The sequence below is a fragment of the Misgurnus anguillicaudatus genome, unplaced genomic scaffold, assembly GCF_027580225.2.
Source record: "Misgurnus anguillicaudatus unplaced genomic scaffold, ASM2758022v2 HiC_scaffold_27, whole genome shotgun sequence".
Lineage (NCBI taxonomy): Eukaryota > Metazoa > Chordata > Actinopteri > Cypriniformes > Cobitidae > Misgurnus > Misgurnus anguillicaudatus.
Window position 1 is genome coordinate 1505138 of NW_027395277.1, and position 18157 is coordinate 1523294.

Below are 18157 nucleotides of genomic sequence, written 5' to 3' on the forward strand. Positions count from 1 at the left end.
AGTAGTCACATCACATGCACTCTATGCGTATACACTTGTGTGGGAACAGTTTGAGTTAGAAACTGAGATGGCCAGAGCTCGACATTTTTTGTGATGAAATCTGCAATTTCTGAATGCAGAACTTTTCAGTCATAAAAAACACCTGCAAGGCCTGAAAGAGATCAAATCTCAGCCAAGAAAAAGTAATGCAAATGTAACCAAAGCATGAGCACATTTTTGGGAGTAACTTAATATTGTGATGCATTACTTTTAAAAGTAACTTTCCCCAACACTGGACATGATATCTTGTTATTATGATAGATTATAATTAAGCAATATCGCTCGAGTAGGAGTGTGATATAGCTCTATATCATCACGGCTGTGATTATAGGCCAGAGGCCGAGTGCCGGAGGCAATCACAGCCGTGATGATATAGAGCTATATCACACGACTCCGAGAGCGATATTGCTTTTATACAACAGTTCGACGGCACACGTTTGAAAAACGAAAACTAGAAAACAACAACGGAGTTATTTTAAAAGCCTCTTTGTTTGAGAACTACTTCTTCCGCCACGGATTTGAGGGCGGCCAGAATGACAGGTAAAACTTTCGGCTGCTTTGAAGCTCATAACAACTCAATGGACAGAAAAGCCGTTACTTTATATTACCATTTCTTGGTCACAAAGTGTAGTTTTAAGATTAGTTCAGTCGAGAATGTATATGTATTATATTTAAATCTGCAGTCGATTAGTAAAGATAGCGCCTGTTTGAACGTTTGCTTAGTGAGATTCGGTACGAATGAGAACCAAAGCATGAGCGGACGTCAGTGTTCACTCGCCCCGCTGACCACCGCCCTCTCTGGGCTACATCTCTGACAGGGATTCCCTGGCTCTCATGTTGGCCTTGTTTGTTTATGATCGTCAAAATGAGATCAAATCAGCAGTATTTGGTGTCATGATCAAACTATTACTTGTTTTTTTTTATTCATATTTAGTGTCTTTTGTGTTGTTATTGTTTTGGCGCGAGGTAAAAGTTAATAAAACTATACTTGTGTAACGTTACTATTGCTTTCTCATTTATTCTTAACGCGATACGAGCACTCGATTATTATTATTAAACTTTGTTCTTGTCAGTACTATACAAAACGTTTTTTTATAAGTGTCAGAGATATGTTTTTGGATGCTGCTTATAAATAACGTTATACCAGTGGCGATATCTCATAACATGTTTTAATAGTCACGTCACGATAAAGTAAATGATCAATATCCACATTTAAAAGCTGCGGTGCTTACCTGCAGTTCCACGGTGTTTTCGCGTTCTGATAAAAGATATAGCTCCAGAAAAAAACGAGTGTTTATATTCCTCTTTCCAAGTGTTAATCGTCCACACGATGTGACAAGACATTTCTCCCATTAACTTTAACGTAACATCAAAGAGCGCTGATCTTTGATTAATAACTTCCGATTCACAGACTGGATTTATGAGCTAGTAAACTAATAAGACACACGGAGAGTGATTCAAACAGCGCGTCTGTGTTTTTCCATTCAGAGATGAGCCTGCTTAGGACCTCCATTCACTAGGTGGCGGAATAATACGAAAGGTGAAGCGGTTACAGTGCCGTTATCAGCACAATATCGTATAGCTCTTAGCCAATCAGATTCGAGAACCAGAAAGAACTGTTGTATAATATCTCTTTATATGATATGTAAAAAAATATTTGGCACTGGCAGCAATGCAGGATGCTCCGGGCGTTTCTCAAGATTGGAATGTTTGGGGATTTTTGGACTCGGTGACTATAAAGGGTGAAGTTTGATCAGTTTGACAGAAACTGGGACATTAGCTTAATTGCTTGTTTCTTGTGTAATTGCTGAAGACTTGGTGTGCCTTTGATTTAGAGTATTAGTTGCGACCTTTATTCATTTACAGGACAAGAAGTCTGCATGCTAATATTCTAACCTTAGCTTCAGGACAGCCCACGGAAGGAGTCTTCTAAGACATTTGTGTAAGTAATAAGATCACTAAGATTACCACTAAGGATAAAGTAATGTGATAAGAGTAATATACCCAGCAAACAGAACGTTCCCCTATAGCTAACCTTCATATGGTTTGCATTTGGTTACTTTTTGCACTGTAAAAAAAGATTTGCACTGCAAAAAATTATTTTCAAGAAAAAAATACTTAGTATTTTTGTTTTGTTTTCAGTAAAAAAATCTATAAATTCTTAAATTAAGATGCTTTTTCTTGATAAGCAAAACGACACAAGAAAATAAGTCTAGTTTTTAGACAAAAATATCAAATTTAATTGATTTCGTGCATAAAACAAGCATAAAAATGATTTTTTCTTGTATTTAGTGTTTCAGAAAAAATTTCAAGATTTTTTTGCTTACCCCATTGGCAGATTTTTTTGCTTGTTTTATGCTCAAAATCACTTAAATTTGATATTTTTGGTCTAAAAACTGTACTTATTTTCTTGAGTCGTTTTACTCATCAAGAAAAAGCATCTTAATTTTAGAATTTTTAGATATTTTTACTGAAAACAAGACAAAAATTAACCAAAAAAAAAAAAAAAAACATTTTTGCAGTGTAGTTCAACTTAACATTTTAAGGCAACCAGGTAACTTACTATTTAACCTTAAAATATTAGTTAACTCAAAAAGTTGTCTAAAAATAGTTGTCAACTAATATTTTGAGTTGAATTAAGGCAAAATGTTAAGGCAACCAAGTAACTTTTTAAGGTTGAACCAACTTTGTTTACAGTGTGGGAACCAAATAAGAACGTTCTATGGACGTTTCCTTTAGGTTCTTTTTATAATCACCTAACGAGAACCTTCCCAGAACGGTCCCTACATGTTATTATTTGTAGGTTTTATCTTATAACATAATGAGACCGTTCCAGGTTATTTTTTAGATATAAGATTAAACAAATATGTATATATTATTAATAAATACATATTAAATATGAATATCTTACATAGCGTAGCTATGTTACGCTTTGCCTTCACGTCAATTTATTAAATGTTATTCATTCGATTATTCATTCGATTTTTTGAGGAAATTAAGTGAAAACATCATTAAACCCATTGTATTCCTTTAGTGCGCAAGTCTCATTTGCCGCCCGCGCGCATCTCTACTCACGCGCTTTCTCCTGTGGTAAGCAAAATACTGGTCGTTTAATTTTACCTCAGAAACTAAACTTCTTTTATCTCTTTATTTTTTCATTTAGTAACTTAAATATGTGAGAACAAAATATATTTTAGTGATTGCCGATCGATTTGACACCTCTTATGATGGTAAGTGAGGAGCTTTTGCCTTTTGATTTGATTGTTGTAACTTGTATCAAAAAACAGAGGCGACAATAATGGAGTTGTAATATATGTTCATCTAAATTGAATGAAATGTTTATTTATCTGTCAATTAATATCTGTTTTAAGTTGTGCTGAAGTCATTTGTTAGTTATATATTTTATAAAATAGCCTACAGTGTTATTTAAATACAATGTGTGTGATACTGAGGTTTTTTTTTTAATAACCTGTGCAGAACAAAGTTAAGGGGACGTATATAAATGTCTGATTCGGGAAATGTTCCGCTAACGTTAGCTGCTGTTTAAGGGACGTTTTCGGAACCAAAAACTAATGTTCTGTTTACGTAAAGAAACAAAAAACACCCTTAAAAATGACGTTCTGTTAACCTAAAACTAACGTTCTGGGAATGGCCACACAACAATAAGCCTATAGGCTATAGTGAATATTTTAAATTAAAATCAGTGTACCAATAATAATCCATGACATGAAGCTACATAATGTCTCCCCTATATGCTATATAAACTGTCTGAAATAGTTTTACATTTTATCCATCAACTTTAGATAAATGTAAGGATAAATGTAAGGATTTACATTTATCTGTAAGTGGATACGTTTTTCTTTTGTGTAATGCATTCATTTTAATATTATGTACCCTCTCTTAAAATTGTTTTTTTTTTGGATTTCATTCTCTGCAGTTTATATTTACAGTAACCTGAAGTGAAGCTTTATTTCCTTGCAGAGTCAGAATGATGAATTGCTGTGGTCTTGTGACAAAAGAAAAACAGTCAGGTATGAACTCATCAGACCTGTTTCATAAATCTTATTTCACTATTTATTTTACAAACATCTATCTGTCTCTACGTGTGTGTGTGTGTGTGTGTGTGTGTGTGTGTGTGTGTGTGTGTGTGTGTGTGTGTGTGTGTGTGGTGTGGGGGGGTTTATATTCATATACAGTACTTCAATTCCCTTATGGTATATGGACAGACAGATGTTCTTCTCATTCTTTACATGTCAGTTCCTCTGAAGAGCATCAGTGTTGAGGTGCAGGTGAAGAGTCATGTAGCTACAGTCACCTCCACTCTGCAGTATGTGAATGAGGAAGAGCGCCACCTGGAGGCCTTGTTTGTGTTTCCTCTGCCTGCTGATGCTGCTGTCTGTCACTTCAGTGCCAAGATCGGAGATCAGAAGATTGTGGCAGAGGTTCAGAAGAAGCAAACTGTGAGTCCAAATGCAAAAAGGAAAAAAGCCAAAGCATTTAAACATAATTTGCATTTATTGCCTGTCATTTAAACTCTTTCTCTCCCTCTCTGAACTGCAGGCGAGGTATTGGTATGATGATGCTGTGAGTTCGGGTCAGCAGGTGTTTCTGTTGGAAGAGAGTGAAGAAAGTTCTGATGTGTTCAGTCTGAGTGTTGGGTGTCTGTCACCGGGTCAGAACGCTGACATCACCATCACATACATCACTGAACTCTCTGTGCAGGACGACCACTCGCTGCGCTTCTGTCTGCCTGCTGTACTCAATCCCAGATACGCACCAGCAGGTACTGGACTTTAACAGCTGTCAACACTTCTACAGTAATACCACACATTTACAGTAACAGACAATATTTATAGTAATACAGCACATTTACAATAACACATAATATTTACAGTAATACACCAGATGTACAGTAATACCACACATTTACAGTAACACAAGATTTACAATAATAGCACACATTTACATTAACACACCAGATTTACAGTAATACCACACATTTACAGTAACACAAGCATTACAATAATACCACACATTTACAGTAACACACAACATTTACAGTAAAACCACACATTTACAGTAACACACAATATTTACAGTAATACTGCACATTTAAAGCAACGTACAATATTTACAGTAATACTGCACATTTAAAGCAACACACAATATTTACAGTAATATCACACATTTACAGTAATACACAAGATTTACAGTAATAAGTGAGTTTAAAGATTGTTTTTATAACACACTCTCTGTGTCGTCCTCAGGTTCAGATGCTGGAATAGTTTCAGAGATTTCGTCATGTGACTCTGTTCCCTACACTTTGACTCTTAGTGTTCATGTGAGCTCTCCAAACCCCATCTCCAAACTAGAGTCCAACTGTACTCTGGATCCTCTTGTGTTCCTCAACTCTGATCACACTCAGGCAACGGTACTGTGGGCTTAATACAGTTTATATGTGTGTGTTTGTACAGAGATAATGTTGTTTATTAAAGGCTTTCTTTATTTGTGTTGCAGGTGAATCTGAGTTCTGGTCACAAGTTTGATAAAGATGTTGAGTTGTTTCTGTACTATCAGAATACCCATCAGCCCACTGCTATAGTGGAGGCAGGAGTGAACACTGCAAAACCAGGTACAGACTACAGTACATTAATCTGATATAAACTAAACATTTTTATTGATACCTTAAAACAAAATGCAATAATTTTTTAGTTTTTCACATCAGTCATTGACTTCTTTCTCTGTTTCAGGTTCTCTGATGAGTGACCCAGTGGTGATGATAAGTTTGTACCCAGAATTCCCAGAGAAAGTGATGTCATCATTAGGAACAACTCAAGGTGAATTTATTTTTCTGGTTGACAGATCAGGCAGTATGGACTGCATGATGCATCATTGGAAAGGACCACAGATGCTTATAGAAAGCGCAAAGGTAAGAAAGATTTTTTTTAATGTAATGCAATGCCTTTGTTCACAGAGAGTTTAAGTTTTGTAAATGTATTTGAATAAGACTTTTTAATATCTGTCTGTCTTTCTGCAGGAAACTCTGCTGTTACTGTTGAAGAGTCTGCCCATGGGCTGTTACTTTAATATCTATGGATTTGGCACTCGTTTTGAGTCCTTCTTCCCGTTAGTAACCAGAATCTAAATCATCTAAAGTTGTTATTTTGTTATATTCATCATGTGAGAGGATTTTAATGTTTGTGTCATTGCAGTCAGAGTGTTGTGTACAATCAGGACACAATGGATCAGGCACTGAAGAAAGTCAGTGAAATAAGAGCAGACATGCGCGGCACAGAGATTTTACAGCCCCTAAAACACATCTACAGTCAACCCTGTTACCCTGAACACCCCAGACAGGTGCATCACCTAAAAATACATCAATTCATACACGAAAACAAACCTGAAGCATTAAACTTTTTGTCGGAATGTGTGAGACTTGAAAAGATGTATTTTCTCTCTACAGTTGTTTGTCTTCACTGATGGAGAGGTGAAGAACACTAAAGAGGTTCTGGATCTTGTGAGACTTCATGCTCACTCTCATAGGTCCAAATTTCTTTGTCTTGTTATATTTCATCTAGCCTTATTAGTCCATGACATTATACATTTTTAAAACAAGCTGCTGTGTTTGAGTAGCTGAGTTGTTGTTGTATCTTCAGGTGTTTCTCATTCGGGATTGGTCAGGGTGCAAGTACCGCCCTCATCACAGGAATGGCCAAAGAGGGATCTGGACACGCCCAGTTCATTACAGGCACAGACCGCATGCAACCCAAAGTGAGACTATGGATGAGTTTTAGTTTGAAACAAGAGATGATGTAAATGTAGAGGGTTTGAATCTGTATGAGATTGTTTTATTTCTCTTCAAATGTTATCAGGTGATGGAGTCTCTCAGGTTTGCTCTTCAGCCTGCAGTGAACAAGATCTCAGTACAGTGGAAAGTACCAGATGGCATTACTGTTGACACGCTGTCTCCACCTATCAGTGCAATCTTCCAGGGTCAAAGGTCACTCATTTATGCCCAACTTAAAGGACAGGTGAGAACTTTCAGGTTTTTATCTTCTGGTCATGGGTTTGTAGATAAATTGTTTTCATTTCTGTGTCATAGAGTTCAGAAAGCTCTGAAGGATCAGTGATAGTTCAATACAACCTGAAAGATCAACCAGTGACAAACCAGCTTCACTTCTGCCTTAAACCAACTGAGGACACTGGGTAACATAAACAAAGCACAGATTCATCTTGATTCAGACTCATTCAAGAACACTCAGATTCCTTAAACTTTTCATCAATGTTTTTGCAGGTTGTCCATCCATCGTCTGGCGGCCCGGTCTCTGATTCGCTGTCTGGAGCAGGAGGAGAGGACAAGAGGTGTAGATGTGGAGGATATAAAGAGGAGGATGGTGGAGATCAGTGTTGAAGCAGGAGTGAGCAGTGTTCATACAGCCTTCATTGCCATTAATAAAGACAACAGAGAGGCTGTGAAAGGACCTCTGATACAGAGAAGAGTACCAATACAAGGTTAGTCATCTCACTGTTTGTTGTGTGTTATTCTGTATCTTTTGTTAAATGTTTGTTTTTTAGACATTCTTGTCACATCCAAATCATCTAAAGGCACTTGATTTGAAACATTACAGTGATGACGACACACATTGCTGTACATACAGTATGTAATTTTTGTTGTGATATGCAGTCTAATATACAATGTGTGTGTATGCTGGTTACCGTACAGAGCTTTTTCATTTATAATAAAGTATTTGTTCTAATTGTATTTATTTGTTTACTTCTGTTTTCTCTTAATGTCTGAATGCGCTGGTAAGTGTATGAAAGTTACATCGAATGTGATGGAATCGAAGCAGACGGTACTTGCAACAGACTGGACGCACGTAAGCAAAAACTTATTTAACTAGTTATTAAATGATATAGAATTATATTGTATAATTTAATATATACTATATATATACTATATATATAAATATATAATAATATAATATAATAACGCACACAAGACCTGTCAAATATCTTAAAATAACCACCAGAGCAATGTTTTAGCCATGTCTGTGGTAACCGCAATACACTGCAAAAAATGATTTTCAAGAAAAAAATTCTTAGTATTTTTGTCTTGTTTTCAGTAAAAATACCTAAAAACTCTTAAATGAAGATGCTTTATCTTGAGCAAAACGACACAAAAAAATAAGTGAAGAGTTTCGTTGCAAAACATTTTTGTCAAAACATGTTTATTATTTTTTTATCATGTTATTATTTTGTTTTGCTGCCTAGCTGTATTTTTTAAGTTTTGAAGGCTTAAATCAAAACAAACCAACTGCAGTTGAATTGATATTAATTGTATTGCATAACCAAAAAACGAGATTTCTAAAAAATTATAAAAAACGGAGTTATCTCGTTTTGCAACGAAACTCTTCAAGTCTAGTTTTTAGACCAAAAATATCAAATTTAAGTGATTTTGTGCATAAAAAAACACGCCACAAAATGAAATGCAACCATTTTAGTTTGTTAAAAATTTTTTAGTGTAAACGTTGGATTTATCAATTATCTGTCCCTAAAATAAGTCAAAATAGATTAAATGCACCACGCGGGCTGCTCTATAGCTACAGCACTCTAAAAATGGCTGGGTTATTTTTTAACCCAAAATGCTGGGTTGAGTCTGTTGGGTTGTTTTGCTGGGTTATTTTTTTACATTTTAAACACTTTTTGGGTAGTTTCAGTTTTCTAGGTGTTGGGTTAAAACTGCTGGGTTATTATGTTGGGTTGTTTGAAGAGGCTCACGTGCTTCGGGCCCTTGATGTTTGAATGTGCTCAGCAATGGTCGTCATGAAAGGACAGAGTCACTGAAGCAGTTGTTTCAAGGTAAGTTTATATGCTTTTGTGAACATTTCATGAATATAAACAAGATTATAACATTTTGCGAGACAGCAACGTGTTAATTTATACTGACTAAGACGACGGGTGTAATTTAGAGGAATGACGACTGTTACCTCAGATCGCCATTTACACAAATTGACTTGAATAATCGTTCTAAGATGTTTGATATGGCATATTAATAAAATTAATAAAACAGATGTTACAAAATCCCCATCACACGGTTGATTACGTTAACTCATGACAATTTCTGTAAGCCTTTAACAAAGCGAGTCAAAACCGGTACAGAGTGGACCTCCGCAACCCGCTTCGGCTTTTTGTGTCACACACGCGCATAGTTTTCCCTTTCCCAGCTTAACAAGCGATAGCGACGCTGTTAAATTAAATTTAGCGACAAACGAATTGCTTTCTTGTCATTCGATATGTAAAGACAGACCGCAAAGGGCGAGGCGCGAGCAGAAGCACATGTTAACTTTACCGGCGGCGCCGCGGCGGAGGATCACGGAGCCGTCGTCTACGCTGTCACTGAGGCAAAGACAAGAAGCACATTCACTTCACAGTCGCTACGGCAGGTAACGCGTCGATAAATTAAAACGAAACAGCGTTTCCAAGAACTGGTGTCTTATATGTATGCTTGTTCCTCTCTTTTAAAATGAAACAATAATTTAAGTGTTTGAATATGAACTTGAAAACATAAACGTATTTGTCACCAAGACGGAGGCTGCGTGGAAGTGACTATCTGTTAACAAACATGTATATGTGTTATATGAATTTAGATGTGTTATTGAGTCGTATTTAGTTACTATTTTATATTCATTTCATAATATTTTTGGGTTGTCTCCTGTGATTTCAAATGTATATTGACCAACCCTCTGATCTGTGGCTGATACTGTATCAGAGATGTTATGTTTTTAGCAGAGATCAAATGTGATGTTGTTTTCCAATTCTTTTTTTTTAGAGTGTGCAGAGTTTTTATGTCCATCCATTGATGAGGCTAGCAAGACCTTCAAACAACTTCAGCCAGTAAGTATAACATTTAATAATTCCTATTTAAAATATATTTAGAATGTCTTAATTATCTGCTAAATTTTAGTTCTGCAGTACTTTATTCTTTATAGTCAGATCAGATCATCATATTTGTCAGTCTGTGTGGTTTGCAGCCTTTGTTGTTGGCAAAACAGTTAAAGGAGTGTAACACCAAAGTCTTATGCAAACTGTAAACAGGCTATTGCATTTTTGGAAAAAAAATCTCACACGTGGTGGTAATGCGGCCAGGGATGCAAATGAAACCCTTATAATTTTTATAAAATATATAATTCACTTGGCCCACATGGTTTTCTGAATACTTCAATCTGATCATTCAGTTCAGACCACTAAAAGTGTTTTCCTCTTTTGTAGATTGCAACAAATGTGGTGGAATTTCTTCTCCTTGAAACCCTTTCCTTTCGTCCTGGCCATGGGAAACATGCAGCAGACCTATCAATCTTTTTTCTCAATCAGTCTCTCTGAATACGGAAGTGACTTAAACTGCAATTCGGCCAAGATGGCGACGGCACGCACCGCCTACTTTAAGCTTCAAAAATGCTCTTCACAAACCAATAGGTGACGTCATGGACACTACTTGCATATTTTTTACAGTCTCTGGTTTAAAGGCATTTTAAGTGCTTAAAAAAATAAATACCCCAGGCAATGTGCTTCTATGGGAATTCCTGTAGTCTGTCATTTTTCAAATGGATGAATCCCCTGCTGTTCGATTCCTTTGTACATCTTTGTTCGCGACGAGTAACTTTAATAAATGAAGTATTTTTAGTCAAATACATTCCATTCTGTGAAACTTAAAACATTTGTTCTTTAAAAAAAACTTTACACGTCTATGAATGATTTTACTTTTAATTTAACAATTACATTGTTTCTTTTCTTACACTGCTGTAGTTTTGTTTATGTACATTTCAGTATTTCATATATATACTGTAAAATTACAAATTCTGTCTTAAATTCAAACGAATTGATTCAACCTGTTACATTGTTACTTCAATGTGCATAATTTATGATATTTTATAAATATATTTATACTTGGGTCAGTAAGCAGTCCTTTAAATTATTTTGCAACTTACAACTGTAAAAATGTAAGAGTTTGTAGTTATTTTGCAATCAAATAAACATTTATTTGCTGTTAACAATGGTCTTGATTTACAATAAAGCACATGATAAAAATAACCCAGCAAGAATAACCCAAAACCCAGAATATTAATCCCATAAATGGTTAAAATGACTACATGTTGGGTTTTCTCAACAACCCAACCTGCTGGGTTAAAATGTGTTACCCAACGTGTTGGGTTACTTTAACCCAGCATGTGTTCTGTCCAATATTTACCCAGCGCTGGGTTGCCAATTGGGTTGTTTTTAACCCAACCATTTTTAGAGTGAGGGGAAATAAAAACAACACGCCTCCCGCCTTTAACTGAACTCACTTGCGCACAGCAGAACGCGGTCTGACTGGACCGTTTTTTTTTTTTTTAACTGAGACCCGTTTTCATTTCAGTTGCTATAAAAACAAGAGTTATGAAAACAACATTGAAATATGACAATCAGTTTTAGGGTTTCTCATCTGACATCAATAACATTGCGAGTGCCAAATACTGACAGGAATGTTCATCTAACAGGAAGTTTGTTTTCTCAGATAACGTACTACTTTACAACAAATAAACAGGTTTTTATAAAAAACGTATGACAATTAAGTCCATGTAGATGTTCTTTAAGTTTATTTTATTGTTTTTATTTTAAATTAAAGTTTTATGGGACACTGGTGACTTCTGTGTTTGCTAGCATTATAACTTATGTGTATTATATGTAGGCTATAAAACATTTTTAAAGTTCCTGTTAACTGTTTGGTATGCAAATGTATTATTTAAGATAATTCACAGACCCACTCTTTGGCGATGTTTAGTAGCATTTTAAATGTTTTTATTTGTTAATTTATTTATTTATTTTGTTTATATAGATTAACAATAGCAAAATTGTGGTGTGAAACTCTGGGGTGGAGTCCACCACATATTTACAAAATGGACCTGAGGAGTACACCACAATAAAAATATAAATGTTTTGGCCAAAAATTAACAAAGATGTATTACACATTTAGCATTTAAAATGTTAAAATGAATGTATTTAAGGCTTTTCAAGGCAGAAAAAATGAACTAAATTAACATATTAAATTAGTTTGGGGCAAATGAGGACATAGATCGCATATCCGCCCATTAAATAATTTATAATAGTATGTGAAAAGCAATATAACAAATGTGGGGGTATTCCAGAAAGCAGGTTATGTAAGTTGAAGAGTAACCGGATCATCTCTGCTTTCGGTTAAAAAAACAGAGGTAACTTTCAGGTCATGTAAATATACTTAGCTGACTCTGAAGATGTTCCCCAGGGTTAGTTAGTTTTTTTTAGTTAATGACACAAGCATCATGTCGGCGCATGCATGCACTTGGAAGCACTTTGCATAATTATATGTTAAAGCATTTATTTTTATTACATTTACAGTCACAGAATTAATTGTCTTCGAAAATGGATGTTTTCTACTTTTTGAATGAACTGGATTGATATTTGTGACTAAATACTACAATTATTTTAATTATGTTCATTAATAATGTATATCCAAATATCAGTGGATGTATAAATAAAACGCATTTTACAATCACATTAGTTAATTAATGTTAACAATAAAGTACAACAAACTCATTATTCTCTTTTACTTACTAGATTATATAAAATGAATCTCAGTTTATAATAAATGTGGAAGCTAAAATAATAAAAATAATGCTAAATAATAAATACTTATTTACTGAGGGACAGTAAATAATAAAAAATGGCAGATTTATTTGCTTGTTTTATGCACAAAATCACTTAAATTTGATATTTTGAGTCTAAAAACTAGACTTATATCCTTGGGTCGTTTTGCTCATCAAAAAAAGCATCTTAATTTAAATTTTTTTAGATATTTTTACTGAAAAAAAAAGACAAATTTTTTTTGAAAATAATTTTTTTGCAGTGTAACAATTCCATTGTCACAATGCAAAAAATGACTTTCTTACTTAGTATTTTTGTCTTGTTTTCAGTAAAAATAATCTAAAAATCCTTAAATTAAGATGTATTTTCTTGATGAGCAAAATGACCTAGGAAAATAAGTCTAGTTTTTAGACAAAAAATATAAACTTTAAGTAAATTGGTGCTTAAAATAAGCAAAAAAATCTGCCAATATAGAAAAATATTTTAAAAACAAAATAAGTTTACTTTTTCATAAACACTTAATGAAATAAATTTTTTCTTATTCCATTGGTGAATTCTTTGCTTATTTTCCTTTCATTTTGCTCATCAAGAAAATACATCTTAATTTAAGAATTTTTTGATATTTTTTACTGAAAACAAGACAAAAATACTAAGTAAGAAAGTCTTTTTTTTTGCATCTTTCGGTATCAGGGAGGAATACATAATGATCCAAAACACCCAATAAGGGAACGAATGTGGGCAGTCATGCCTTCCTTTACATAACTTTGGTTAGTCTGTCTACACTTCTTTTCTGAGGGTTGAAAACTCTATAGTAGGGTGGATGACAGGTGTAATCGTAGCAGAATGTAAACACATTACAAGTAAAATGCATGTTGTGATTCTTTTCTTTTTGAATATTTTTGTGTGCTTGTGTGTTCAGCAGAATCTGATTTCCATGATGATCCTTTTCTTCAGCTGATTTCTCTTCAAAAGGCTTCAGGCTGCTGGGAACTGAATGCTGCTTTGGCTCGAGTGTTTGGAAAGACTGAAGATGAGCTGACCAATCAGAAACCAGCACAGGTGTGACATATGATTCAACATGATGAAACAATGAAAGATGATAATAAATGCGTGTGTACGGTGTGTGTATTTGTGTTTACAGGTGGATGGGTCAGTGTGGGCCACTCTTCTGTCTCTCATCTGGTTATACGGCTATAAAATACAGCAACAGATTGAGTGGCAGTTTGTGGCCATGAAGGCGGCGTCATGGATCGGCTCTCAGAACGGTGAGATCTCCAAACCAGACGACATTCATCAGCAGATAAAGAGACGTTTGGTCAAGTATTAAACTGAAGTGATGTGTGTGTTTGTGTGTGTTTCAGTGGTCAGTCTGTCTCAGTGTGTGTGTGATGGGAATCATCTACTGGGATGTCAGGTGAAAGAAGAAACTTTGGGAATCTGAAGACTTCAGTGTTCTGCTAGAAAGCCAAAGATCTCAGAATCTCACACATATCATTTAATACATATGATTAGCTGTAAGGGGTCGTATTATGAATGATTAAATTGTTTCAAAAATCGATTTTATTCATGTGGATCCAACTTGGTGGTTTGCAACTTTACTACAGCTTTCAAAAGTCATATCTTCCTCTCGGGTCCAAAGGGTGTGGAAAAGATTATAAAATATAAATTGTGATTGACTTGGTGCGAAAAAAAAACTAAGAAACAATCTTTTAATTCACCACATATTTCAAATAATAAATTGTGTTTTTCTTCTTGTTCCAGGTTTTAATATTTATCTCAAAGGATTAGTCTATTTTCTTTTAAAAAATTCCAGATAATACTCACCATCATGGCATCCTAAAATGTTGATGTCTTTCTTTGTTCAGTCGAAAAGAAATTATGTTTTTTGAGGGAAAACATTCCAGGTTTTTTCTCATTTTCATGGACTTTAATGGACCCCAACACTTAACAGTTTTAATGCAGTTTAAAATTGCAGTTTCAAAGGACTCAAAACGATCCCTAACGAGGCATAAGGGTCTTATCTAGCGAAACGATTGTTATTTTTGGCAAGAAAAATAAAAAATATGCACTTTTAACCACTATTTACTGTATACACATTTCATGAACCATACGCCTACACACTTACACATCAAAGGAAATGTAAAACCGTGAACCTGGTAATTGGTGCTCTTTAACACATCATATATATCATGTTGAAATCGGGGGTGTGATTTTTAAAAAACACTTTGGAAAAGGGAGTCCAGCCGGCTACCAAAACACACCTGTAGCCAACCAGCAGTAAGGGGCGTGTCTACTGACATTGTTGCCTGGGCTGGGTATGTGTAGGGCGGGTCTATCAAATGAAGGTCCAGATTCTATTGGGGTAGGGGCGTGTTTGTCTAGGTGATTTGAAATGTCAACATTGGCTTTCAGAGATCATGCACCCCACCTTTAATGGTGGTAATGGTGGCAAGGTGGTAAAAAGATTAATGGACGGATAAATGTATTTTTTTACCTCACTGAACAATTAATTTCAAAGCTTGTAATTTTATTCTTTAGACAAAATTTAAGATGTTCTTAAGTTATTTGAGAATATCTTAAGAAATGTTCGAGAATTGCATTTAGACGTCCCTTGGTGTGTAAAAACATCTGATAAAGGTCTTATAAAGATCTGTTTACATACATTCTAATTCAGACATCTTTAATATGTCTATATGACATCTGTCAGGAAACAGTTTGTTGATGAGGAAACAATAAAAAAATACACCTTGCAGAGATAAACACGGATCAGAATTCTCCGAGATGTAGCAACTGTGTGCTATCAGGGTTTGGTATTTACTTTGCAACAAACCTCATGAGCTTATGAAAATATTCTATGTAATTTCCTACTTCCTACAGCTGAAGTCATAATAATTACAGTTATAAAACGGCTAGTTCCAATCCTTGATTCTGATTGGTCAACAGGTGTGCTTTATTCACAATAAAACACTGCTATGACCGCTTTACCCAACGGTTCTATTTAATATCACTGCGCCCTTAGCAACACCCTTAGCAACACATAAACATATAATGAGACAAAGTCTGAGAACAGTTTGTTGTTTTTATTTGAGCTTTCATGTTGTTGTTCGCAGTCAGGGACTATTTTTTCTAGCGGAAGGAATGCTTTTATTGATTTAACTTCATGAAAGTTGCACTAATATTTTTTTTACTTTAATATTGTGTGGTAACCGTTTTATAAAAGCAATAAGGTACTCGAGGCAAGTGCTGTATCGTGAATAAGTAACGGCTGAAGGGGTTGCAGGCACTCCGCTTCGCGTCGTTACTTATTCACGATACAGCACAGCCTCTCGTACCTTATTGCTTACTTACATGCTTTGTTTTAGAAGATAACAGAAACATACAAGATTATTCCAGCATATTCCAAGGAGAACCCCTACTATTATACTGTTGTACGTGTTATTTTTTATGTAATAAATTAATTGTTATTATTTTAAAAGCTTTTTATAATATGATATGGCACTGTGCTCTTGATGTGATATGTAGCAGCCTACTTTGGTTTCATACTGCACGAGGCGTTTGCCGCGCGTGTCGATTAATTTTTCCCTTTCGAAAATTATCCATGGTTTTATGGTAAAAGTATAGTAACCATTGTTTTTTAGTGTATTGAGTACTCTCAGCAAAACCATGATTTTACTACACTAACCATGGTTTTACTAGGTTTTCGACATAGTAAACGAACTATTAGGGTGGGTTCTCCGATAACGTTGTCTCTTAGCGCGCTAGGAAGACTCTTAAGTTAAACCTTAACTACAGGTATACCTTTCCTACGTGTGTTCTCCGAACTGTACCTTAGGATGTTGCTTAAGGTAAACCTTCTTAAGTTCGACCTTAGCGAGTGCTGTCCATGGTGGAGGTGCTGAATAGGTTGATATCGATTGCTCGACAATCAATTATTCACTTCATGTGATAGGTTTCGCTGCGTTATGAGATAGCGGTGTTCTTTATTAAATAAACATTTTAGAAATAGTTCAAGTTCAATTTATTAGGAATATCTGGTAAAAAATATTTCAAATTGCAAACAACTAAATTCAACGTTCTATATTTTATATCAAACCCGTGCAAAACCCGCAACTTTATTTCCAAACGTATCATCTTTAACTGCTCCAATTCATCCGCTATGCCTTGAAAGGATCATTTGTTGCACAGGGGAATAAAGTGGGTTGTGCAAGTACTTGGCTGTGCATTACACTTAAAATATATAAAAACAAACTGCTGTTGTTCATTAGTGCACGCGTTTATTGTGCTTGGACACTGTATGCACAAGCAGCGCGTTAACAATGCGGATAAAGCTTAATGGACGCATTTCTGGAGCCTGTCTGTCTGTCTAAATATAACATATCAAATATTATATAATAGCCTATAAATATATAGTATGATTGCTTTAGATTTTAGCTTTGATTAGTTCTAATGTGGAAATTTTGTTGACCTTAGATTATACAAGCAGTAATCAAGTGCACAGTTTGTTTTGAATGTTTATAAAGAATATGGCATGCAGTTGCCTCAAAGTTATAAAACATTAAAAAACTTCGATGCAAAGTCGAATTAACATTAATAATCATAATTATTTTTTGTAATTTTACCCGATTTATTTATGCAGCTAAAATACTAGCATTTAGACTAAGATTTAACGGATATGAAATGCACAAATGAAATAGTAGGATTTGCTGTATAGCTGCCAGTTTCACCAACTCCATAACCCAAAATATATTTTTTAAATAGTTTCTTAATCCTGTAGCATTTAATAGTTCGCAGTTGATGTCCCTTTGGAAAACATAATTAAAAATCTAACAACCATCAATGTAATGATGTCTAATTATGTAAATGTTTTATTCTTTAAATATAAAAATATTTGCCTAATTAAACACGGAGTGTATTGCATTTTTTTTTTTTTTACAAATATTTAGTTATATAGACTGCAATGTGAGCTTTTATGAAAGTGATGGCCCCTAGTGGAGTCATGTGGGATAAGGTATAGCTAAGAGTGCTCCAGACCAACCTTACGAACGAACGACTTACAGAAGTGATACGCAACTAAGAACGTTTCGGAAAACACGTATTAGCGATAAGGTACAGCTTAAGGTACAACTTAACCCTAACCCTAAGCTGCCAGTGGTATGAATTTTACATTTAAATGTCAAACCCAATTAAGCTACAATAGTAAAAAAAAAAAAAGATAAACCATGCATTAAACGACGCGAAACAACATGATCCCGTAAAGATGCGATGTAGCCCTATTAAGTAAACGGAAAGTGGCTTATCATTTGCAAGCAAAATTGGAGTTTGGGGTATTTTACACGACTTTTCACACACTGTGTGCTATTTATATACGCACGAGGTCTCACTTTGGTTTATATCAACTTAAAAAAAGCATCTTAAAATGACTTAAATACATTTGATCTGTTTATGAAGTTCTTAAAAAGCC

The 18157-nt window shown here is 34.8% G+C and overlaps 1 protein-coding gene across 2 annotated transcripts; it reads left to right on the plus strand.

Moving 5' to 3' along the window:
• Nucleotides 1-1466: 1466 nt before the first annotated feature.
• Nucleotides 1467-17580, plus strand: LOC129433108 (von Willebrand factor A domain-containing protein 5A). 2 transcript variants are annotated; one of them, XM_073864639.1, is made up of 18 exons: nt 1467-1981; nt 4021-4070; nt 4297-4499; nt 4600-4822; nt 5307-5470; nt 5557-5671; nt 5790-5968; nt 6077-6165; nt 6252-6396; nt 6503-6582; nt 6696-6810; nt 6912-7070; nt 7142-7245; nt 7334-7551; nt 7851-7916; nt 13616-13755; nt 13838-13961; nt 14058-17580. In XM_073864639.1, the coding sequence occupies exons 2-18, from the start codon at nt 4028-4030 to the stop codon at nt 14135-14137; spliced, it is 2247 nt and encodes a 748-aa protein (XP_073720740.1). In that variant the 5' UTR covers nt 1467-1981; nt 4021-4027; the 3' UTR covers nt 14138-17580. The 2 variants fall into 2 exon arrangements, with proteins under 2 accessions (XP_073720740.1, XP_073720741.1); XM_073864640.1 differs by lacking the exon at nt 1467-1981 and adding an exon at nt 2921-3269.
• Nucleotides 17581-18157: the final 577 nt, after the last annotated feature.

Bases quoted from the DNA above. Each gene is read 5' to 3' on its own strand.
- LOC129433108 (XM_073864639.1), top strand. From the start codon at position 4,028: ATGATGAATTGCTGTGGTCTTGTGACAAAAGAAAAACAGTCAG. The intron at 6,583-6,695 runs GTCCAAATTTCT...TTGTATCTTCAG, and splicing joins CTTCATGCTCACTCTCATAG to GTGTTTCTCATTCGGGATTG. The intron at 6,811-6,911 runs GTGAGACTATGG...AAATGTTATCAG, and splicing joins CAGACCGCATGCAACCCAAA to GTGATGGAGTCTCTCAGGTT.